This window comes from Mesoplodon mirus (assembly GCF_964341445.2).
Source record: "Mesoplodon mirus genome assembly, chromosome: 6".
Lineage (NCBI taxonomy): Eukaryota > Metazoa > Chordata > Mammalia > Artiodactyla > Ziphiidae > Mesoplodon > Mesoplodon mirus.
Window position 1 is genome coordinate 61,886,336 of NC_138982.1, and position 26,439 is coordinate 61,912,774.

At 35.3% G+C, this 26,439-nt stretch overlaps 1 protein-coding gene across 3 annotated transcripts in view; it reads left to right on the top strand.

The window, feature by feature from the left end:
- The window catches only part of PDCD10 (programmed cell death 10), a 42,040-nt gene that overhangs the window by 10,938 nt on the left and 4,663 nt on the right, over positions 1-26,439 (top strand). For all 3 annotated transcript variants that reach the window (XM_082625451.1, XM_082625452.1, XM_082625453.1), the window contains exons 2-7: positions 6,062-6,272; positions 13,833-13,886; positions 18,669-18,786; positions 19,955-20,081; positions 25,439-25,517; positions 25,819-25,901. In XM_082625451.1, coding sequence (XP_082481577.1) covers positions 6,177-6,272; positions 13,833-13,886; positions 18,669-18,786; positions 19,955-20,081; positions 25,439-25,517; positions 25,819-25,901 — 557 coding nt within the window. In that variant the 5' untranslated portion in view covers positions 6,062-6,176. The remainder of the gene's footprint in view (positions 1-6,061; positions 6,273-13,832; positions 13,887-18,668; positions 18,787-19,954; positions 20,082-25,438; positions 25,518-25,818; positions 25,902-26,439) is intronic.

The following is a 26,439-nucleotide window of genomic DNA, read 5'->3' on the forward strand; positions in this document are numbered from 1 at the left end:
ATTTAGGCGTTTTTCCTTCGTGGGTCATTGTGTGCTAATTTGCCAGTGTTACCTATTTTCAAAAACATCTTAATTTTCAGATGTTGTTTTAGTTAGAACCTCTGTTATTTCTTAATAACAGTAAATGCTTGTTTGGTCAGTCATGTTTACAGAGATATTAGAGATTATATCTTTTTGACCTTGTTTTTTTTTTTTTTTTTTTTTTTAAAAACAGTTGGTGGTATCCGATTCCTGGAAATTGTGGTATAACAGAGGAGGTGCCTTTACAAATCTGACTGAGGTCAGATCTTCCAGTGAAGTGATAATTCTTTGCAGAATGTATACTTTCTTTAAATAGTTACTTAAAAGTGCAAAAATACAGTGCTTAGTAACTTAGTAAATTAAAGTGATTTCATATAGAGGCTTTATGGTTTGATTTAGAAATTACTTCATCTTTCAGTCTAATTATATCACTTTCAAGTATACAGCTCAGTTTTGGTCCATCTTAAAAAACTAAAGCATAGGTAGGTCAAGTGACTTGCTCAGAGACAAGATGGTTTATAATGACAGGATTTGAGCCCATGTTTTCAGATCGTTCTTACTCTCTTTTCACATCTCTGCACAAATTGTGCATTTATTATTTTGGAGAAGCCTAGAAAAAAATTGATACATATAAACAGATAGAGTGGCAAAATGTAATATATTACACCTACCATTAAGAAGAGATTGTGCCCAGAGGTCCCTAAGTGCAAAATTCTATCAATACTAAGCTGACAGCAGTGCATGTTTAGGGAGGTTGAGTTCCACGTTACCTTATTCAAGAAGAAAACTGTAGAATGGAGGACCTTGAATTATAAAAAATACAATTTGCAGAGGAAGGAGAGAGATGTAGGTGTATCCTGAAGGTTCAAGCTCATTTTGGTCTAAGTAGGATCTCTTACTTAGTACCCTGTTCCTCTGCCTGCCTTTTTCCTAGCTTCCTCCTCTAAACCTTTTGTCTCTTGTTTGGAAGTGGCTACAATATTTTGGCATGAGAAGGCCCTAAAAGGTAGGTTGTGATATCAGATGCCCACCTTTCCAGCTATGTGAATTGGCCAGACTGATCTATACCCACTTTGGAATAAATTCAGTTTCTGGGTGTGATTCGTGATGCCGGATGCTTAAGAGAAAGCAAGGGGTTGTCAGTTATTTGAAACCCTGAATCAACCAACTATTGAAGAGGATCTCCTTATTGGAATTCGTGAATTTTTTTAAGATCTGATGAGATCTTTTTCTTTTTAAAAAATTTCCCACGGGGCTTCCCTGGTGGCACAGTGGTTGAGAGTCCACCTGCCGATGCAGGGGACACGGGTTCGTGCCCCGGTCCGGGAAGATCCCACATGCCGCGGAGCGGCTGGGCCCGTGAGCCATGGCCGCTAAGCCTGCGCGTCCAGAGCCTGTGCTCCGCAATGGGAGAGGCCACAACGTGAGAGGCCCGCGTACTGCAAAAAAAAAAAAAAAAAAAAAAAAAATTCCCACGAGATTACTTTGGAACCTTTAGGAGATACCAGTAGTAAAATTTTATTATCACTGAATTTTAGAGTACCATGGCCTTTAAGATGATATAATTTTTACCCTCTTTCTGTTTCTGATGAGGAAATCAAGGTCAGTGATTAAGTGAAACTTCTACAAAGTCAGGACCAAAAACCCCTGTCTCAGGTACTGAGTCAAACTTAATTTTACCCATGTCTCAAGACTGGCCTTAGCAGCTCTTTTTTCTGACTCTAGCCACTGTTCTTTCCATACCAGTGATTTCCAGCCGGTTCTGTTCACAAGAATCATCTAGGCTGGCTGTTAAAATACAGCTTCCTTGGCCCTTGGAGATTCTGATTGAGTAGTCTTGGGGATTTGTGTTTTTAATAGGCCCTGAAGTGATTGTGATGCCTTAGGTCATCCAACATTTGGAAACTGCACCACTCTTCCACTGTTTCTCATAGAAAAAGTTTTCCTTTCTGCTAAAAGTTGGGTGATTTTTAGGATCTTTCTTATGTGTAAAGCAAGGTTAACAAGTGTTGGAAATGTTTGCACTTTGAGAATTTTGTGAACTATTAAATTATACACCAGTTATGTCCCTAGAATCATGTCCTCGTAGCCTTAATAAAATTGAGACATTAGAATTTATAATCTCTGTTTTATTTTCTTTGGTTTTATTTGGTTTTCATGTAAATTTCTGTTGGAATTCTGGTTTTATTTGCAGTTATCTGATGCTTATATTCTCTTAGCTTACTATAGTAGGAAGAGCTTGGGATAGCCAAAAGAAGTAAAAACTGGTAAATGTAACTGGGTCCAGACTTTGTTAATAAAATTATTTAGATTTCTGGGTCTGTTTTTGTTTTGCTAGGCTTGATATTTGAAAAGTATTAGCAAGACTGATTCAACTTATAAATTGCCCATCTCTTATCTCATTGATTTATTCATTCAACAAACATTTATAAAGTGTCTACTATGTACCTGCTATGCTGACTGTAATGGCTATTGGAAAAAAGAACTACACTTGTAAACTGTAACATGAACTCATGGGTTCTGTTTACTGCTAGAATAAACAAACTTCTTTTAGCTAAATATTATGGACAGTTCGGAGGGCCAACAAAAATAAACAAAACTTCCCCTCTTTAGGGAGGGAAATTAAAGGGATTATAAGAATTTAGGACCATGTAAGGGGGCTAAGTTTTAGATTTCACTATAGAGAAAAACAAGACAAATAGACCTGCTTACAAATATTTTTTAAGTGTAGAATTTTACTTTACTTAGGAAGCTTCTGTTTCTCCCCAAGAACTGCATACATCAATACCAGGAACTTCCCTTTGTTACTCATTTTATTCTTGAGTAAATAGCTTTGGCTCTGTTGTCCCCAGATGGAGTAAAGTGAGGCTGTTTCAGGAAATGCTGATTCTGAGCCTTAAGATACACCCAAGTATAGTTCTTTAAATGAACAGACTCCTGTGGGTTGGTTGGGTAGTGCAGGGCAGAAACTCCTAAGACTGAGTTTGGCATTGGAGTGGCTTGGAGTAATTGGCAGGTTGTCCATTAAACCGTTTCAAATGAAGAAGCATGTAGAAGGAATGACAGCATATTTTAACTTGAAGTTGAATTAAAATTGGCAAAACAATTTAATATTTAAAAAGCCTTACTGGAATTGTTGCTTTTTTTTTTTTTTTTTTGCGATACGTGGGCCTCTCACTGTTGTGGCCTCTCCCATTGCGGAGCACAGGCTCCGGACGTGCAGGCTCAGCAGCCATGGCTCACGGGCCCAGCCGCTCCCCGGCATGTGGGACCCTCCCGGACCGCGGCACGAGCCCATGTCCCCTGCATCGGCAGGCGGACTCTCAACCACTGTGCCACCAGGGAAGCCCGGAATTGTTGATTTTTAATCTCACGTAAACACTAATGAAACTGTGTTTGGCCCCAGCTTGTGAACGTGTGTTCTGAAAAGGTCAGATGTAAATTGGTTCTTTGGAACATTTTCCCATAGGAACAATATTTTAAAAGGTGGTTAAGTGTGGAGTGGGCCAGCCACCTATGTAGCCCATAATGTTGCTATAATATTATCTTTTTGATGACAAATAGTAGCTGATAGTCCTGTAAAGTTAAAGAAGCAAGAAATAAATATATATATATTTATATGTATAAAAATAAATATATATATACAGAGGAAGAGACAGTTGACTTAAATCATAAATATTTTAAGTGAAAATTTTCTGATGTGGTACAATACTACTTATTACACAAATTTTTTTTTAAAAAATTCAATGCCAGTATTTTAAAAAGTGAAAATTAAGTGAGCAGGTTTAGTGGGATAGATAGGTGGGTATCAGCAGGAATTCAGAAAGTGACTCTAACCACTTTACTGATCCCTTCAACTCTGTCTGCCTTATTTATGCAGGGATAGGCATGTGTTCAAAAGAGTGAAAGACAAAAATGATCCCATTGAGCATACTTCAGTGTTTTATCTCCTTTAATATTTCACTTCCTTTTTACTGAGATCCTTGAAAACTTAGACTCCTCTCTCACCAGCTCACCACCTCAGCCCTTGCAGTATGCCAGTGACCTCTCCCAGCATGCAAGTGACAGTACTCTTTGAGTGTTACTCTTGACCTCATCAAGAAATCAAATTTAAAAAAATTTTTAAGTTATTGTCCATATTCAAGAGCATCTAAAACTTTTGACCACCTTCTCTGAAACACCTGGTTTTTGTGATGCTGGTCCTCTCATCCAGTTCTCCCATAGTAGGATAGCATCCTGTGTGGTTTTCACAATTGTTCATTTTCTGTCTTTCCTTCCGTAGTATAAGATCCCTGAGGTCTTGTCTTATTCACTGCTCTCTGTTTAGTACCAGGCTTAATATTGTGTAGCTAGTCAGTAAATATTTATTAAATAAACAAGATTTTTTTTCTGTCATCCAGTGAAATAGCTCTTCAAGTTCTGTTGTTGGCCCTGTACTGCTATTTTTCACTTTCTTTTTTCATAGATACTGATGCTTTTTATTTACTACTTATACTGTACATCCAGTATCCATCATTTTCATTTTGACAGCACTTCAGCCCCTCTTCTTTATTCCAAGTTTATTATGAAAAGGTATTCACAGTTAATTTTTAAGTGGAAAAGCAGATTACCAAATGGCTTATTAAGTAATCAAATAGGAACAGCAGGGCCAGAATTGATATTTATCTGCTTGCTCCTGCTTATTATTCAGGTCCTATTGATCTAGATACACTAGATTTCTTAAGTTTTCCTTCCCTTCAACTTCTGTTCCTCCATTCTTTCCTAATGCTATGATCAAAGCAGTCTACTTAAGTACCAATTGTCTCATTAGGTAATGATTTTCTCTTGTCCTATAGAATAAAATCTAGGAATTGGCCTTTTCTTCCTTTTATTTATTATTTATTTATTTAATTATTTGGTTCTGTGAAGTCAGGGAGCAGATTTGAGCTCAGAAACAGGAAAGACTTTCCATGTTTAGAACTACCAGAAATAAGGCTAAACTGTTTTTGTAGGTGTTGAGTTCCCCTTCACTGGTAGGGATATATGGAAGAATAGTAAGCAGTTCTCAAACGGGGCAGGTTACTGGAAGTTTTTAAAGCTATGAGTACTGGCCTTTGTAGCTTTCAAACTGCTTAGGTCTTCCACAGTCTGGCTCAGATAAGGTTTTAATGATTAAGACCACATATTTTTCATCCCCCATTGTATCTTGCATGTAGTAAGTACTAAACGTATACTTATTCAGTGAATGAATAACTTCTGGGCATTTTCCTGGGTAGATGAGGTTCTGGGTTTTCACTTCATACTTTATTTTCTGATTTGGGAGTGTCAGATCTGGATTCAGAGCACAGGGATCAAGTCACAGGCCTCTGCATGTGTGATCTTTGGCAAGTTATTTATCATCTCTGAGTCTACATTTTCATCTGTAAAATTAGAATGACAGTTACTCTAAGGTAAGTTATTAGGACTAAATGCATGTGAAATATGTTTTATAATCTGAAAATGCTTTATAAATGGTAGAAATTATTCAAAATTAATGGCTTTTTGTTTAACATGTATATCATTTAATATATAGGTATGTTACTACTGTTACTCTTTCATTTTATAATTAGGCTTATATTTCAGCCTAGCAAAGGAATTAAATACAGTTGCTTTCTCTTAAAAAGCAACACATTTCTTCAACTCCTCAAAGCAAAATTTCTCTCATATTGTTGAATTCTCGATATTTTATTTCCAAACTACCAGTGTCTGTGGGTTTTTCTTCTTAGTCTCTGTGTCAGATTTGGACAAAGCTTCAAAAAAATGCCACTGGCAAAATTAAATAATATTAAGTGAATTATTTAATTAATAAATTAGGTCAATTTTTTTCCCAAATAGATCACATTTGGTAGAATTTAAAATTTTGCCTTAAATCTTTGATGCTTGCTATGTTTTGGTTATTTTTTAGGTGACAAAAATCAATGAACAATTAGCAAAAGAATTTTAATGAAAATGTTAAACACCTTAAGTTTTTATTATTAATTCTAGCATAGTAAATCTCTGTTCTTTCTTCCCCTTTAACCAGGTCAGCATATGTTTTGTGCCCTGTTGTTTTATCACAAAAAAGAGAAGAAAGGCTGCAGTGAATGAAGATTCCTCTGCATTTTAGCACTGCTTTTTCTACTGTAGTTGGCTTTTGAATGAGGATGACAATGGAAGAGATGAAGAATGAAGCTGAGACCACTTCCATGGTTTCTATGCCCCTCTATGCAGTCATGTATCCTGTGTTTAATGAGGTAAGTGGGTAAACATTGCTTCATAGGATCTCTGCAGTTCCTTAATGCTTGCTTCATTTATTCATTCGTTTGTTCCTTCATATAATAAGTACTTACATAAATGGACTCCATCTATGTGTTAGGCATTGTGCCAGGCCTGGGCATAAAACACTGAGGGAAAGACTCTGATTTTTTGTTCCTCCTCTGGAGGTTTCACTATAGTGGGAGAGAGAGACATTGAACAAAAGAATACAAGTAATTATATAAATGAAAAATTGTGGTAAGTGCTAGGAAGTTTTTTTTTTTTTTTTTTAAGTGTGTTAAATAAAATAGCAGGTGGGACCTATTTTAGGGGCCAGGACAGGCCTCACTGGAAAAAGAGACATATATTGTAACATCTGAAAGAGATAAATAAGGGTTAAAGTGTTGAAGAGTTGGGGATTAGCACATTTTAGGCAGCCAGAAGAGCAGGCACAAAAATATCCTAATGAGTTATAGTCAGTAGCAACAAACATAATTTTACTGGTAAATGGAAGATACCATTCTTCGTATCTAGAGAATATATAGTTGATTTTTTATTTGAGGAATTTTCCAGGACTTAATAATACCAAAACATTTTAGGTTTTTCTTTTTAGTTTATATGCTAAGGTATGTAGAGAATTTTAGAACTGGAATTACTCCCAGTAATTACTCCCCTCCTTTTAATGGTGAACTGATATCCTGATATGTGAAATTATTTTGCTTTAAAGTTTATTTCTTTACATAAAAAATTCTGGAGGTAAGTGGTCCAGGAGTAGTAGTATTATGAGTCAGTATCGTCAGAAACTCAGGTTCCTATCTTCTGTTTCATCATCCTAGTGCTTGCCTTCCATTATCAAGGTCACTTCAGTATGTAGGATGGCCGCTGCTATTTTGTCTTAAGTTGTTGTCTAGAAGGGGTAAAAAGTGGAGCAGGGGGTGGGGAGTTATTTCCAGCTGATTCAGCTTCCTTAAAGTAACCTTTTTGAAAGTCCTACATAAGACTTCCATTTACATCTCATTGGCATGAGTTTAGATTTATGACCACACCTAGCTGGGTGGTTAGGAAATTTAGAAGTTTACTAAAGAGGAAGCAAGGAGGAGGCATCTTTTGAAAACCTGTCCCTATTATCCTGCTACCGTGGTAGCATTGGAGGCACTCTTTTAGGGCTGGTTATATCCACCTCTGGCAGCTGTAGCCTACGCTCCAGTAATTCTGCCATTTTGTTCTAACACTTTACCCAGTCATTGCAAGACTACAGTTATTGTTGGAAGCAAGTGCTTCAGTGCTGTTCAGTGAATATAATGCCAACTGTTAATTTGTCAAGTACTCAGCAAGGGTCTGGAGATACGGAGAAGAAAAAGTTGGCATACTTCTTCCCAAGAGTTGTAGGGAACACAGATGTTTAAGCAAATACATTATTAACTATTTAATTATTCTTGTACCAGGTATGAGGTAAGGAGAGGGTCACTGAAGGGTAGGTGAGTAACCTGTCTTGACATTTAGTGTTTGAACTTCCCATGTTCTTCAAGAACCATCATGACACTTCCACCCAGAGGTGCTCCCTCTTTTCATGTCTATATAGCTAACTCTGTAGGCTATTGGATCAAGTTGTTTGGGGGCATTTTCTATATTTATCTGGTATTTTGAGTCTTTATTTGAAGGGAGGGCAATTTACATTGCAGAACTTCAATTTGATCCTCTGGTTAATGAGGGGGGAATGAGAAAAGCTTTTTTCCTAACAATTTGAGTGACCTTTTCCTACATATGGTAAAATGATTTTATTTGAATCTTGACTTTGGAAAACTGTTATAAAAGATCAGGATTCTGGTAAAATGAACTGTTGGGATTAATACTGGTATACCTCTTATAATTGATTCATGTGTACAAAAAAATTAATTTGAAAGAAAAAGAAATGGCTATGAAGGGACTAGTAAATCTCTTCCATAAATCTGAGATCTGAAAACATACATGGGTTAATGGACCCAGAATTAGAACATGTTGCCAAATGATTTATAGTTGCTTCAAGAACTAATTGTTAGAAGTGAAATTTGAAAATGAAATGGCTGGATGAGGCCGACTGAGAGATACTATGTTAAATTGTCAGGATCTAATTCTCACATTGAATTTACTGATCTAACGTCATGGTATCAAGGTTTTTTCTTTTTTTTTTTTTTTAAATACTAGCATTGTTCTCTGACATTCCAGTGTATTAATGTACCATCTTAAATAAGATCAGTTAAACAATATTTAACTATCGTTCAAACATGGATTTTTCTATAAATAGTCATGGGGAAATTAGAGTTTAGTTTGGCTCTGTTTTTCTCTGCTTTGCAGATTTAAAGATAAAATGGATGTCAAATTAATTTTACAGAAAATAGCACCGCAGTCGGGGTAAAGTTTTACTCTGAAGCTAAATTGATTCACTCAGTTTTATCCACAGTGTATTGTGAGAGTTAAAAAGCTTGCATTCTCACCTTAACATTACATTCATAATAGGAACAGTGGTAGCCCAGAAGTCATTTTGCAGAACAGATTTTTAGGTAGTAGGACATCCTTACACCTGGGGAAATTTTAGTACTGTTACTGCAGCTTACAGGGGAAAGTTATTTATGGCATTCTGGGACCTAGATGCTTGCTAAACTTAATGAAGCTATGCCAGCACAGCTGAGGAGTAAGCTTCTCGTTTAATCAGCTGCTGCAGAGTTCAGAGTCCGAGTATATTGCATGTGTTGTAAATGTACCGTGAAATAGGTCTCCTGGTTGCATGATAGAATAATGAGTTTATAGAAACCTCATGCCAAGTCTTAGATCAGGTTTTTATGTACTGTATTATCTTTTGTTGATTCTTTGTATATGGAGGAGGAAAGATATATGGTTCAGTTCTTCATTCCAGGAAAAGACATATCATGTATCTTCTTTTCCTATGACTTTAAAGGAACGTTCTAAGGTGAAATATAATTATAAATATAATTTTTCCTATTGAAAAAATCAAACCTCAGATTTTGAGCATAGTAAATATACACTTCTCCACAATGAAGGCATGGGTTTCATCTGCAATCCCACCATCGGGAAGCCATCATAGTTACTATTTTGCATTGCATTTGATTTACTTCTCTGCCACTTACTGTGTTATATAATCTTGTCTTTGTTTCCTAATCTGCAAAATGAGGATAAACAATATTTTACTTAATGCTCACAACTCTGGGAAATAAAACGAGTTGATGTTTTGTAGTGCCTAGAATAATACCAGGCACGTACTATTAGTAGTAAGTATTAGCTATTATTATTAAGGAGTCTTCCACATAATTTTCTGACAAAATTGGGATCATACCCTAGAGTTTTGCACATTCATAGGTAATGTTTTAGTGGAATATTTTTATACTAGTTAGATGGCTCTGGTTACCTTTTTGCCAGACAACTTGGCAACGCCAGGAACTTATTCTTATAGAACCAGTTACTGGACTTAATATCAATCTGTACAAAACAGATGATTGCATTTTGCCTTCTCTGTGGACTCATAAAATTTAATGGGTGGCCTCTTGATTCCATCTACTTCTGTTTTTCTTCTGGCTTTTTTCCTTTTTTTGACCTAACTCACCTCCTTATCATTTGAATCACAAGAGGTGTATGTGGAGTTTTTATTCTTTTTATTCTTGGCTCAGTTTAACTCTTTTTAAAGAATATGATCAATAATCTTCGTGGGGGTGGGGGGGTGGGAAGAAGGGTAAGGGATATCAGCATGTGGAAAATATACCTAATTTTGAGGAAGCAATATTTATAGACAATTTGGAACTAACTAATCGAATTATTTTGACCTAAAACACAAAACAAAACAAAAAAACTTCTGAAAGATTTTATGCAAGACTGTTTAAAACTTGAGCAACCAAAGGGTTAAGTGGATATATTTTTTTATAATTACGGGTTTAAGAAACCAGCTTGATACTAGAAAATAAAGTATAGGAATAAACTGATATTTCTGGAGGGAGCAATATAATAAATGAGCTCTGTGGAATTAAAATTAGTTACAAGCTTTTAAAATATTTTTATAAATGACCCAGGAAGTTAAATTTGACAAGTTTGCAATTAGTTAATAGTTAAGTGCTCTCAAAATCTATGAAGAGTCAGTTGCAGGAGGAGTTCACACAACTGAGAGTAGGCAGAACGTGAGGTGGGGGTGAGACCTTAATGTTGGGCTCACCCAGCCTGTCATTTCCCTCCAGTTGCACTTCCCTCTCTTTAGGTGAGGGGAAATGTTATGCGCCCTTTTCTCTCACCCTGATTCTCTCTCTCTTTTTTTTTAAAACTCTTTTTACTTGTGACGTAGAAGTTCCACATGGCAGAGACCCAGGAGTGCCTCTCCATGTCCCAGTATCCATTATCATATGTCCCCTCCTTCTTTGGACTTAAAACATGGTGTATGCACTATCAGGCACCACTGAAAAATGACAGCATTGGCTCTTTAAACATACCCTGGTCAAAGACCGTTATCCCAAAAGTTAGAAAAATACTGGACCCATTAGTAAAAGTATTGGAAACAAAGTGCATATTATTGTCTGTTCCAAACTGACATAACATCATTACGCCCCCTTGTGTTACCCTGAAGAAACACTAAGGAAGATGATTTTAAGGGACCACATTCTTCAAGGACCAGTTCAGATCTCATCTTCGTACTTTCCTTTGTACTTTAGCTGACAGTGATCCCATCAGTTTCCATGTAGCTACCTACTTAAATTAATCTGGGATTCCAGGTCTATAGTCTGTTTCTTTGTATCTCTCACACTGACTTCTCTCACATGGTAGCAACTCAGGATTTTGTTCGTTCTTAAGTAGCTGAAGAGATTCGGTAATAGGTTAGACTCCAGTCCAGAAAGGGTGAGTACGGGGAGGCAGCATGAGTGGCTTGTGTATGGGTTTTGGAACCAGACAGATCTGGTGTGAATCCTGTCTCTGTACTTAGTAGCTGTTTTATGTTGGGTAAGTTTATGCAAACTGAGTTTCTTCCTCTGTAAAATGGAGATGCTGATAGCTAGTTACAGATTTATTATGAGGATTAGAGCTACTCTTTATAAAAATACTCTATATAATAGTCCATAATATGTGCTTAGTAAATGGTAGCTGTTATTAGTATATTACCAGAACCTAATACTGTCATGAAAGGTACAGGTAAGATGAACTTGATTTTATTGTGAAATCATCTATCACATGTAAGAGGCCTAAAATAGAAGCACTTTTTAATAGGGCATGTATAAACATATCTTGCTACCTGAGTATTACAGGCTGAAATTATAAATAGATTCAAGAACAATTTAGATAAATTTATGGATGAAAGAATAAGTTTCATTCAGAATATTTTTGAATGTATGTATGTGCCTCTGTGCCTGGTACTTCCTGGGCAGTGTTGATATCATATGAGTAAAAAAGCCTGGTGGGTTTATTGCAAGATGTTGTGGGTAAATACTGTATCCCCAAATGACTCCTAGCAGAGTCCTGGTCAGGTGCTTCACAGCTCACAGATTTGATTCAGTATGTTAAGTCTGACCTTTCTGTCTTTCCTAAGGTATATATATGTATGTAAACTTAATCTAGAAAGCTAGAGATGTAGATGTCTGTCTTGACCAATTTTATAGTTCTTCACTGACTTTTGGGGCCTCTTTTACTTCCCTTGACCATTTCACATACCAGTCAAGGCAGTACAGAATGAGTTAATAATGCCGATACTTGAAGGCACACATCTGACTCAGACCTTTGACTTGTCAGAAGAGGTCAGAGGGTGGTGTAACCCAAACAAGGAAATGGGTTCCTATCTGGGAGGAAACACTCATCCTGCTGTCGGCCCCTGCCTCCCTTGCACAACGTGAACTTGAGATCAGAAGAGCTGTATTATTATTTTACTATTCATTGGGATTTATTGTGAGTAAATGAATTTGGTCGAAGAAGAAAATTTTAATTTTGGGAAATATACCTTCATTAATTAATATACCTACCTTATGTAGTTGCTTATTTGCTGTTTTTGCCTACGTGGGTCCCCTTGTGTCTTTCCTTTGACCCACAAGGGCAATGTTAGATTTTACAAGATTTGTAGAAGCCAAGTTAAATACTAAATTAAATGGCCCATTGTTTATTTTTGGAGATAAATTATTTATCTTGGCAAATTTTGTTGTTTTTGCCTTTTGCTTAAGGTGATAACTCGTAAGGAGATAAGGTTCTTGGCATTTCTGTCTTGTTTAGAAAATAAATTGATTTAAACTGTTGGAGATTCATTAGGGGTGTGTGTGTGTATGTCATTTATAAAGGGAAACATTTTCATTGCCTTAAGGAATTGAAAGGAATATTTATTGTATGATGTGATATATAATCGTAAGAATTTTGTAGAAATATTCTACCTGCACGAAAATCTACAAAGGTTACATTGTTTTTGAACATTTAATATTGTCCCAAATAAAAAATATTTATGTTGAGTTTTATTGAGTTAACCGGCCTAATTCTTAGGGACTAAGAAAATCTGATCTTAACTGAAGCTAGTTATTGTAACCCTGGCAGTTAACTCTGCAAAAAATGGAGTTTTTTATGAAATTGCATGCCTTCCTCAGCTCACTGAAAAGCAACTTATATAGTGTCTAATAAGGACATTTATCTTTCAGAATTGTAAACCTTACACATTTGATGTAAGAATTAAAAGCATTTGAACTTTTGACTCATGATTTTAGGTAACAATTTTTTAATCCTGGTAAAAAAAAAAATAGAGGACAGGTAAAAGCATCTCTGAAATCCAGATGATCCACAGTCTTCAATTTAACTGTCAAACATTTTATCACTGCTATTTGCTAATTAATAAAAAAGATTAATCTCAGTTTAATGCCTGACTGAGGGGATTGAAAAGCAATTTTAAAAGAGTAAGGTAGAGGGCTTCCCTGGTGGCGCAGTGGTTGAGAGTCCGCTTGCCGATGCAGGGGACACGGGTTCGTGCCCCGGTCCAGGAAGATCCCACATGCCGTGGAGCGGCTGGGCCCGTGAGCCATGGCTGCTGAGCCTGTGCGTCCGGAGCCTGTGCTCCGCAACGGGAGAGGCCACAACAGTGAGAGGCCCCCCCCCAAAAAAAAAGAGTAAGGTAGAATCTTAAGTAATAGATATTTTCTTTGTTTTGGTCATTTTATAGTCAGTACACACATAATTTGCCATCTATTTGCAACAGAGCACTGAGAGTTAATCTTGAATCCCCCCTGTTTTCAGAAATTTAAGTGAATATGTTTATTCTTTCTATAGGGACTTAATGTTATTTTGTATTCTGTGCTTATCTTAAAATAAATCTATCTTTAAGGTACAGTATTTTTTTAAAAGGAATAAATTAAGAGACTGATATACATGCCTTAATTTTTCATGATTTTAATGAAAATTTTAGATTGCCTGTCTTTTTGAAGAATTCTGGTGATTTAGAATCATTAACAAGTATTTTTGTTAATCGATGAGCATATCAGTGTGCTTACTACAGAATGAAATATCAGAAATATGCTTTTTCCAAGAAAATCGATGTTAATAATGATTTAAAATTTTTATTGCAGCTAGAACGAGTAAATCTGTCTGCAGCTCAGACACTGAGAGCGGCTTTCATTAAGGTGAGATGCAGATAATTTATTATGATGATTAAAAAGTATGTTATATATAAATCTAAATACCATGTGATAATTGCCAGTTTATTTCTTTATTTTTTTAGTGAAAACCTGTTTTGTTTTGTTTTTTAGTGAAAACCTTTTCAGTCATCTTGTGCTTGTTTTAGTGTACTCTTTAAAGCTTAAAACACTTCTAAAGAGTGAGCTGGAACAGGCGCTGTTTCCTTAGCATTCAGCTTTTGTCACTTCATGCTTTTGAAACTGACTTTTTCAGAGTGTTCTCTGTTTAGCTTTAGAGTATATTTTTAAGTTCTGTTTTATTTGACTTACTAAAACTTTTATAAAGTTATAACTCAGATTTTCTTCATATTGTTTACCTATAGAACAGAAGTATAAAACAGTATTTTTGAGTGGGAAAATAAGACCTCTGTGTATGTCAGATTAAGGATATTTTGAGAATATACAGCTGAGTCACTCGAATGAATTTTTTCATTGTCTCTAGACCTGAGATGTTCAATTGATAATCACTAGCTATGTGTTGCTATTGAGCACTTAAAATACGGCGAGTTCAAATTGAGTTGTAATCCAGGTATAAAATACAACAGGTATAAAATGCAACAGATTTTGAAGGTGAATACCAAAAACAAGAATGTATACAACTCAGTAATAAGTGTATTATGTTGATTACATGTTGAAGTGGTAATATTTTGGATGTACTCTTAAAATAACTTCACATGTTTTTTCTTTTTACTTTTTAACGTGGCTACTAGAAAATTTAAAATTACATAGGCTCCTCATTGTTTCTTGCATTATATTTATTGGACAACCCTACTTTACATATTGGGTACAGTCTTTCATATAAAACTTAATTCATCCCATCCTAAATACACATGAAGATACCCAAAGTCTTAATTTTTATTTACTTTTTGTGTGTTTGCTCCCATCAATAGCTAAAACAACTTATATTTCAAGGAAGGTATTTTAATGTTTAAATCTAGAAAAAATTTACAGTTGAGTCTCATTGGAGTTGAAACTATAAATCCATCCAGCTTGATTTCTTTTTATGGCAAAGATTAGTTTATTTATACCACTCTTAACTGATAGCACAAATAATGTCATTAGACATCTGCGTATTTCACTAGAAGAAATTACATTGTGTGTGTTGTGTTGGATTAGAGCTATTTTGATTTGTTTAATACTCTAAAATGCAGTGCCTGTGTACACATACATACTAATTTCATTAAAATACATCCTGCCAAATCATTGGGTTAATGAAGAGAATCAGTGAAACAGCACCATCCTTAGTGTTTTTTTTCCTTCTTTCCATTAAGTATCAGTGTGGTTTGGAAGGGTATATTTGGTCATTAGGGAGGCAGGATGGGGACTGTTTTAAGCATCTTTGTGGCCAAAGAAAAGAAGGAAAAGTGATATGTTGCACACTGTAGTATCGATAAGGCAAAAGTCAGTTTTTTAGCTTTTCTGATATCAGGAACAGAGAGAAATTTCTCCTGTGTGTCCTCATAAAGAAGACCCTCTCTGAAGTAGTATATGCTATATACTCAATGACATTCATAAAAGAGATAAAATAATGAATTTCATTAAGCTCTTCCTTATAATATCCTTATATATAAGCTGATGTTTTAACTCTAAAGTACAGTTAAAAAGCAAACTGTGTTTAAAGTATGTGATTATTTTAGATCTGGTTTAATACATGGATAATTTTATCCATGGCACTGATTCTTAATTGGGGATAGTGGAAGTTATTTGGAGGAAAATGTATTAGTTTTGCATTGATTTATTCTTAATTACTATATTTAATTTGTTAGAATTTCAAATGACTTTAAAGGAGGACATGCATTAAAAAGTTTAAGATTTTTGTAATTTTTACACTGTAACTTATTTGAAAAAGATTAAAAAAACCTTGTTTCATGTTTCTTGCCCAGCCATATATCCATATTTATATCCATATATATATATATTCATGTTCCAGTTCTTGGTCCACAACAACAGTGATATTTATCAAGCTTTAATATCTAGTTTTGTTATCTGGAGAAAAAGGATTAAAATAATTTTTCCAAAGATAAAACAATACTGGTTAATATTGTCTTTTATGATATCTATCCTGCTGTTGATTCCTTTTCCCTCTGGGAGGTTCTGATAGTGTTGAGAATCATTGCTCCACAAGCGTGGATGTTACTGCCTTTGGGATAGTTTTCTCTCACTCTTGGATTTTTCAGAAAAGTTGGACAGCAGAGTTTAAGGTTGTATTCTGAAGGATATCTTGAAGGTATAGATAGAGTCTCTGATTTAAGGGTAGATATATTTGTTTTGTCAACTAGAATCACTGATTAAATTTAAGGCTTTTAAGATAAAAAAAAATAGCTAAGATGCTAGACTACTGTTCCCAAAGTATGTGCCAAGGCACTCCAGGACCATGCTGCAGACTCAGAGTGGTGTCATGGGATATTTTAAAAATTTGAAGGAACGCAGTGATACTCAACATTAGGTTGACACTGTGTGAATGACTCTCTTGAAATAGTTTGCAGTTTCAGCATATTTGATTGGGCTGCATTCCTTTCAATGATGTCATATCTTTGTGAAACTGGACTTTTGGCCACTGCTATTGATAGAATGCAAGTATCACAAGAAAATCAATGTACAACAGGAAATGAGGGTGGAAGGGTCTAATTCCAACATTTGAGAAATTGTGCAGTGCCCAACAGGTGCACACATCTCATTAGGGATTGTGGTTATTTAAGAATAAAATAAAATATTTTTCTTTCAATTCATGTAATTTTAAAGGTTACTAAGTTGTTAGGATGTAAGTATTCATTAAGTTGTTTGTACTTCACTTAATATGCAGCACTGTTAGGTATTTCTTTTGGTACTGAGAACACTGTGAACAAGAAAGTTAGGGACCTCCGTAAGAACTCTGTAATGCTCCAGCTTTGGCATTTGGGGACTGCAAATGAACTTGGTATTGAAAACTTTGTTCTCAGGCTTTCAGCATTTAATTCTTTCAGTAGCTTATTATAACTTAATCAGAGAGGCATTATTTTTCTGTTGGCATTCTCTGGAAGCACATAGAGAATGCTCCCCTGCTTTCCAAGATAATTCATTATGTAGGTAGATTTAATGCTACTTAGAGAAGATAAACCACTGTTATCAAATAGTGGCTTATTTAATTAGTATACTGTATGTTATTTTGTGGCAGTTTACCAGATTAATAATGTTGATACCGTCTTAAGCCATATTTGTACAGCTTTTCTTTTAATGGCAAATCTTATTTATTAAAGTAGATTCTTCCTTAAATATATTCATGAGAGGAAAAATCAAAACAGGTTATAAAAGAAACGGAATTCAGTAGGACATATTTTATTATTATTAATCAACTATCAAAATGATTTTCCTGTACAGCATTTGACAGCAGTTAAAATGATCCCAGGATTGAGATAAATGTGTATATTTTTTCTCCTTTCATTCCATAACCTTTCAGTTTTGGGTACTTGAAATTAATGAGAAACAAGGTGTTATAATGTGAAGAGCAATAGGAACCAAATAAAGCTGAATCTGCAGTGATACCAGAATGGAATTGAGGAGGCAGAGGTTAAACATAATTGGCACATCAGGAAACAAATAGATTGCTATCTGATAGATCATAAGTTGTGTTTCTGTTTGCTATTTAATATCAGGGCAAAAAAGATAGGAAATCATCCGCATAATGATTAAAATTGGCAGGCATCCTAAAAGAAACAGAATGTGATTATAAAATTTTTTAAAATAAAATGGGACAGAATTACAAGGGAAAACCAAAATCTCGAAAATTAACTTTGGTAAACTCAGAACTCTTTACGCTCAATCTTGAAATGACTAGAAGATTTTAGTACCATAGGGCGTGTAAGTAACATCGAATCAATGCAAACTCATTAGCGAAACAAGCTCAGGAGGTAGTAAAAGGATTGATGATGTTGTGAAAGCTAGTGAAGGAAATACTCTTGCTGCAAAAATTGGGAATGAAAATCATTGTGTGGGAATGTAGTTAAGGGATCACATAGCTTTAATAAAACCTCCAAAAGGGGCTTTTCTGGTGGCGCAGTGGTTGAGAGTCCACCTGCCGATGCAGGGGACACGGGTTCGTGCCCCGGTCTGGGAAGGTCCCACATGCCGCGGAGCGGCTGGGCCCGTGAGCCACGGCCGCTGAGCCTGCGCGTCTGGCAACGGGAGAGGCCACAACAGTGAGAGGCCCGTGTACCGCAAAAAAAAAACCCAAAAAACCTCCAAAAGAAGGGTTATTTTTTTTTTGTTTTGGTTTGTTTTTTCCTGACATTCTGTTAATTTAAATGTAAAGAATCTGCAAAAAAAAATTGGTGAGATGAGTTACTGCTTGATCCTCAAGTCGAAATATTACGTAATGAAAAAAAAGCTAAAAATCTTCAGTCTTTAACCTATTGAAAAGTAATTGAAGAACTACCAGTATATATATAATCTTTATTTCTACATTTGTTAATAGTTTGATTGCAAGAGAGTGTAAATGAGAAGTAGGAAATGTTAAATACTTTATGTTGAAATGGAAAATGGGACCATGTCTGTAATAAGAAGTTACGGATGCACAAGCTGTACCCAAACATAAGTGAGTGCCATCACGACACCTGCTTTGCAAAGATTTCTGCTCTTATTTATAAGTTGATCAGTTTAAGGAGGTCCCAACAGGTTCTAAACAATTAGGTTTTGGCTTTGAAATGCTGATTTAGTTTCTATATTTCAAAACTAGCTTTCTCTTTCTTATAGGCTGAAAAAGAAAATCCAGGACTCACACAAGACATCATTATGAAAATTTTAGAGAAAAAAAGTGTAGAAGTCAACTTCACAGAGTCCCTTCTTCGAATGGCAGCTGATGATGTAGAAGGTAATCAGAAAGAATCTTGTTTAGTTCCTTACAGTTGTTGAAAAGCTTTTCCTCCAGATCTTACTTATTTGATAAAAGGGACTTCCTCCCCTTCTCCTCCCTTCCCTCTTATTGTTATTGTTATTGTTTTGAAAGTGGGAAAAAATAAACCCATATAAAATAGAAATGTAGTTCTTAATTTTATTTTATATTTGCCAGATTTAATTACTTGAAGTAAAGCATGTGTTTATGCTGCATGCTTTAATTTTTTCCCCTACTAATTAATATGTTTGATGAGTTCTAGTTTCACCAAGAGACAAGCTGTTTGGAATGGTTATTTTATTTTGTGTTGACTTTATGCAAATACCAGTTTGAAAGTAATGAGTTTCTTCTTTTTAAACTTTAGTATTGCGTTTTTTTTTTTTCAAACACAGATTCGAGAGAACAATGTAATAATCATCCTTTTGGCCTCTTTTCACATTTTTGCTTTTTTAAATAATTAGAAATGGGTTTCAGTTAAATTTAGTTTAACTGAATTAAATTCAGTTCCCACTAATTTAGAAAAACATAAAGGTATAATTTCCCATGTTTATTAAGGGAGAACAAAAGTAGATGTTTTTAACTGATCCCATAAATTATGAGAAAGTCTTCATCATTATTCTAGATTTGAGCATCTGTAGCCTGTTAGACTGGGTTATATTGAAGAGTTGGTAGAGTTGTAATGTTTCCAAGTCTATAATGAATCTGGTAGTACATTCAGTATAGAGGTTTTTATTAAACTCATATTCCCCATTGCCATTGTATTTGTTACAAATGTTACTTACTTTAAGGTTTCCTTGTGAAATGTAGCTTGAGAGGCCTGAAAAACTTGATTAAGCCTCCCTTTTAAATTTTATTTATTTATTTATTTTAAAATCTTTTTGATTTTTAAGGTTTCATGGGTTTCCATTTACCCCAAATTGAAAATGTTGAGTCTTTCATTTTCTGATATTTTATTTGGAGGGAGCCCTAATATAATTACAGAACTAAGTTGAACTGTAATGACTTCTGCTTTGCAACCTTGTCTTCCCTAATTATCTGGCCTTTATCTCCCCCCTCCTCCCCGCCACCTCCTTGACCAACACATTGGAAATTCTTAGACTTGAATTTGGCAGCAAATTGCATTTTTTTTTATTATGTATTTTATCAGAGTATATGATTGAACGACCGGAGCCAGAATTCCAGGACCTAAACGAAAAGGCACGAGCACTTAAACAAATTCTCAGTAAGATCCCAGATGAGATCAATGACAGAGTGAGGTTTCTGCAGACAATCAAGTAAGCAACTTTTTATTTGGTTCTTATTTTTTAAAGTACTTCAAAGGAACCACTCATTCTGTATGTTTTACTTTGGTATGATATTAATATTAAATTGAAATAAAAAATTTGGAAATTTTAATTGCTACATTTTTATTATTAGCTTCTAAACTGTGCCTTTGGCTTCTGAGTACAGTAACATTTTTTAGAATGTTTAAAAACAGTGAAATGTGCATAAACTGGAATGCAGTTTGAACTTCGTGAGAAATGGAAAAATGTAAATGTCAGATTAAAGCGAAGAGAGGAGTTGGATAAATTATAGAGATTGATAACGAAGGATAGCAATATTGTTTTTATTTCAGAAATGGTACAAGTCATTAGCATAATAATGTACCCTTAGTGATAAATAGCACTTTCTAATGTTGACCAAACGGTGAACCTCCAAAAATCCTTGCCTTTGGGATGTAGGTTAAAAAAGACTGAGAACTGTGTGAGGCCAGGAGGCTGGTTGATGGGCAGCAAGCAAAAAGGGTCATCATTCTCGAGCAGGGGCACGAGTGCCTCAACCCAGGGGCACTCTCCTCGGGGGTGAGAGGGCGGAGGAATGAGGGGGAAGCTCCAAGCATAATTGCTAGATAAGTATTTTCAAACTAAAGAGTCAGATAATTTTCTTCAGCCTCAATGGGTAGAAAACAGAGAAAGCCGGGAATAACTGTAGTGGCACTATCCATGCAACCTTTTGGTGACACCACAAGTAGAAATTGCTAGAAAGGAAGAACTTAGCACAGATCTTTTTCTGGAAGAAGCTGCATCATACATTGTGTCTTTAAAGAACTGAAGGAGGCCGCCTTGGAATAAATATTAGCATACTTCTCAGGGGAAGAGTATTCCTTGTAATTCACATTGCAAAATTCTATTTTAGCTATTTGGCCACCTGTTTTGAGTGGGTTAGAGGGAGGAGTATGACCCATTTTAGAAAATAACGGTGATAGGTACCAACCCAGCTATCAAGGAGTGACCCTCTTCTTTTTGGTCCTCTAATTGAGGATCAGAAAGTACAAAAGACTTCATTGACTAGCCAAAATCCATGTTACAGGGGATGAACCCTAAGGTAAATATTTTACCTTTATTGGAAAGCCCCAACTTTCTTTAACAGTTTTTAATACAACTTTTTATTTTCAGTTTGGTATAAAGTGAACATGTTTGGCCCATAAAAGGATGAATTATCAGTGATCTCAAACACAGCTGTTTAAACACTTCTAAAATTTTCAAATAATTTAAGATTTAATTTACTTTGGTGATCGTATGCTACATTTCTATAACTTGGTTTGAACCTAAGCAGACTGACTCCAGGGACTTCTCTGCTGCTTCCCAGTCATAGATTCATAATGTTCATCTAATCTGGTGATTGAAAAAAAGAATGTTCTGCTGTTTGGAAGAGGTGTGGTAAAGGACATCCTATCTAGGGTGTCAGTAGGAAAGAGGCAGAATGGTGTTGTAGTTGAAGCTCGGATAGAGATGGTAGGTCCGGAGCCTTCATCCTGCTATTTTGATACCCTCTTTCCATCTTAGGAAGTCCTGGAGACGTCTCTTCTAAACCCAGTGTGGCTCTAAAGAGATACAGTTTGAAAACCAATTTATTAATAGCTGCATTTTGATCAAAAGGGAGTTGAGGTCAAGAGCCTAAGAGTCTTGTCCTTAGTCATTGACTAAGGCTGAATTAGGGTTTTGTCTCTCATTTATGGGGCAATAGTAATATTTCATTTCTGTTTTCTGGAGTGTACTCAGCCAACTGAATTAAGATTATTGGCAATTAAAATTTATTTCGTATCCATTTTAGGAGGGATAATTTGCCATGGAAAGTTTGTTGATAATATGTATTGTTTTTGAGACTGAAATTCAACCATCTGTGCATTAGCATGGATGGCTAAGGTATAATTATTTGTATCACTGATATATATTGATAACTTTTGATATATATTGTTAGCAGTGTTAATTGTTTGACAAATTAGTGGATAAAATTGCACCAAAATATAAAATGGTTTATCCTTCAAGCACAACATATTGTACAGTTATTATTTTTCTTTAAAATATTTTACTTTCTCATATTTAAGGTGGATATCCTCTTCTTTCAAAATATTTTAACAATATTTTTCAATAAGCATGGATCAAATACCTACTATACGAAGTACTGTACAAAATGTTATAGGAGAAAAGATTGCTGTCAGCTAACAAATATCCATATATGTTTGTATATATCAGCAGACTTAGGTTTGACTCCCCATTCCAGCATTTTGCTGTGTGACCTTGGATAATTTGCTTAGCTTCTGTGATTCTAGTTTCTGCCTGTGAAGATGAGGGTAATAGTTGTGAGAATTGAAATGATATACATGGTACCTAGCACAGAACCTAGCATACACTCACAGCACCTAAAGCATTGTGAAATAAGATTTTTTTTTCCCTCTCTCTATGGAGTTGATTAGGAAGAATGATCCAGCAAACAAATTATTTTAAAAGTACTTTTGATTAATGAATGTGTTTGACTACATTTGAGCTTATGCAAATATTTTATAAACTTAATTCTTAGGATACATTCCAATTAATGGATGACTAGTGGAAACTGGTGATTTAATAGTCCAGAAAGCTATGCATTTATCTGTTTACCCTTTTTTTTTTTTTTTTTTTTTGGTGGTACGCGGGCCTCTCACTGTTGTGGCCTCTCCCATTGCGGAGCACAGGCTCCAGACGCGCAGGCTCAGGGGCCATGGCTCACGGGCCTAGCCGCTCCGTGGCATGTGGGGTCTTTCCGGACTGGGCATGAACCCGTGTCCCCTGCATCGGCAGGCGGACTCTCAACCACTGCGCCACCAGGGAAGCCCCTGTTTACTCTTTATAATCTACATTTGCATATTCAGAGGTGAAAATTTAGCAGCTTTTGGTTTTGATGCTGGCCTCAAGATAGCTTTTCCAGAGGTGTCCAGTCTAGACCAAACCAAACATACAGTGTAGGAATTTCATTCCTTTAGATTGTTTGTATAAACATAATTATACAAATTTGGTTGATACAGTTAGAAGCTCTACTATTCCATGCAATTTTTTTAATAAGATGTACTACATTTCTTCTGATGCCTGTGGTCCTCTCTTTCAGCGTATATGTTCCCCAGTGTTGCCCCCTTATTAACCCCTTTAGCAACCTGCAAGTTGCTAAAATTCCTTCCTACTTACACATACTATATGTCCCGTATCACAGAATCCATTAACTCCAAACTGCATATAATTGCATTATAATTATTTTACCCTCAGATTTTCCCCAGTTCTTTATTTTGTTTAATTGTCTGAAGTATTTTGTGTGTGTGTGCTGGTATTTTCTCTTATAGGAAACAAACCCTCGGGTAGTTACTAAAATAATTTAGCTTCCCTGGTGCAAACCTTAGTGCCATAAATGAAAATGCTGTTCCGTGTACATACAGCTGACATAATATTTGACATAAATTGCTGCAGATTGTTTTAGAAAAGGCCAGGACTAGGGATAAACAGCCTTGGTCTTTATAAAGCTCCGTGGCAAATAGTGGATCAAGGATTAGCTCTAGCTTCTGGGTTTCCAAGCAGTGGTTTCCAAACCTGGTTCATCAGCAGAATCACCTGGGGAGATTTTTTTACCTTTTCTTTTAAAGTACATACAGACTCCCAATATTCGTTGAAGTACACAACAAGGTATGGTTGTGTATAAACAGCTGTCTGATCACTATAATTTTCTTTGTTGTATCCTTTTTGAATAAGCTTACTGTGGGTTTGAAGAATCTTCCATATTCAGAGATTTGACATTTTTTATTTGTTGAAACTAATTTTTCTTACATAATGGGATGGTCATATGACACCGTTTTATTAAGCAGTAGGGGGCTTACGCCCATCACAGCAATACAGAAGGATTCAACTTTCTCGAAAAGATAAAGGAAAGGAATAGTTAATGTAACTTAAAATTGTTATTACTAGAGGCCAAAAAACAAAAAGAGTGGACAGATGTAATTATGTAAATTCATTATCCTGTTTGAATATCTAATGTTTCAATGTTTCAGCCTGATGCCGATATTTGAAATACAAGAGGTCATAAGGAAATAGTTATTGAAATATTTAATAAAAATATCATTACTACTTTAGAATAGGCTAAAATACTTTTTTATACCAAAATTCTGTATATTTGTAATTTTTAGAATTTCCATTTGCTTATTTACTAGAAATAAGCTATGAAACACACACGTACACACAAAAATCTGGACACAGAGCTTTTTGGTTTTCTTTAAATAGTATAGCTGAAATGTTTTAGGTGTGAAATAACTGAAATCTGAGATTTGTGACTAAAAAGTAGGTAATAAAAGGTTATGTTTGGGGTGGTCTAGGTTGACGTTTTACTGATTCATATCTTCACACTTGCATTGCATTTGAACAGTAAAAGTTTTTGTAGCAATTAACACCTAAGAGAATGGATGTGAAAAAGAGGTTTGCCTTAGAAGCTGAGAGGCTATTTGAAAATGCAGAATTACAGTAAGTTCAGTTTGCCAAAATATTACTATGAAGTTAGAACATGGAAATTGAAAAGGGCATAGATACAAAAGATAAGAAGACTTTTTAAAAAATGGTACATGGATAGGAAGAATAGTCAAGTCAAATGAGAATTATTGATTTCTTCTCTCTTTCTTTAGAAAGGGGAGAAAAGTGCTGATACATATATACTCAAAGGATGATTGCTGAAAAGGTTAAGTAAGGTAGAAGAATATTCTGATATTGTCTCCCAGAAATTTAAATATATTTTCTAAAGGAAATAGTGTCAGCAAAGGTTTGGAAGAGAATAGATGTGTCTTAAGAGAGAAGAGCTACATCTGAGGAGGAAATATTTTAAACATCAGAACTATGTTTGAAACTATGTTTCAAAACTACATCAGGTCTGTAACTTGGTGTTTTAAGTACAGAAATGAGTTACATGTAATAGCAAAATTTCATATAATTGTTCATGAAATAGCAAAAGTGGATGATATGGTTGCTTGAATTCACCTACATGAGCCAGAAAAAGGAAGAATCGTAACCTGAAAAGGTGAGAGGCAGAGGTATTTTCTTATAAATCTGAGTAAGTAATGCTGAATGAAATGTTACTGATTTGGGAAAGCTGATGTTAGTTGTGCAGTGTTTTGTCAGCAGTGCAGGAGTAGCTGGGATCACAGGAGGGTACAGGCTAAAACCCCCATTCAACTAGCCAGTCAAGTATTTGTGCTTGATGCAGTGTTCATATGGTAGTTGACAGTGCAATGATTCTTAAAAGAAAAATGTAGACTTCTTTCAAATGAAACTGATTTTAAGAAGATTCTTTTTTCCTCACCCAACAGGGATATAGCTAGTGCAATAAAAGAACTTCTTGATACAGTGAACAGTGTCTTCAAGAAATATCAATACCAGAACCGCAGGGTAAGTTTAGTAGAAGCCTTGCAAGCTGCCACTCTAGATATTGGTTTACACCTTGTCGTTTTACTGAATTAAATAATAAGACTGTTGAATTATTGGAAATGGTTTTGTATCATTAATGACTGGGTTTGTCCTTGCATTTAAATATGCTGTTACATATATTTAAGTAAATACTCCTAAAAATGCTTATCTGTAATATAAGGTACATTCATATTCTGTGTAATCTCCTGTCTTTGACTTTGGCTTTTGTGTTACTTCTCTTTTCTTATTTAGTATTTTTGAAAATTATTTTTGATGTCTGCAGGCACTTGAACACCAAAAGAAAGAATTTGTAAAGTACTCCAAAAGTTTCAGTGATACTCTGAAAACCTATTTTAAAGATGGCAAGTAAGTATTGTCATTTATCATCCTTTTCTTTTAAAAATTAGAAAATTATGTGGTTTTATATGATACTAAAACCATATAAATTAAACCCTTTTACTATATTATTAATACTTACACCAACTTACTAAGATAGACTGTTAAAAATAGAAAGGGAATGGTTGATAATCCAGCCATAACTCTAGTCTGGAGCAGGAGTTGCAGACTTTTTTCTGAAAAGGGCCAGATGGCAGATATTTTGACTTGGTGGGCTTGTTGCAGCTGCGGCACTTCACCTCTGCTTTTGTAGTGCAGAAGCAGCTGTAGACAGTGTGGAAACAAGTGGCATTTTTGTGGCTGTGTTCTAACAAAACCTTACTTATATTATAGACACTGAATTATAATTGAGCTGTCACATCATAATATTTTGATGTTTAAAAAATTTTTTACTGTTTCAAATGTAAAAGTATTCCTAGCTCAGAGACCATACAGTGAGTGAGATTTGGCTTACTGGCCTACTTTACCAACCCCTGAAGCAGTGATTCTCAAACTTTAATAGCCTCAG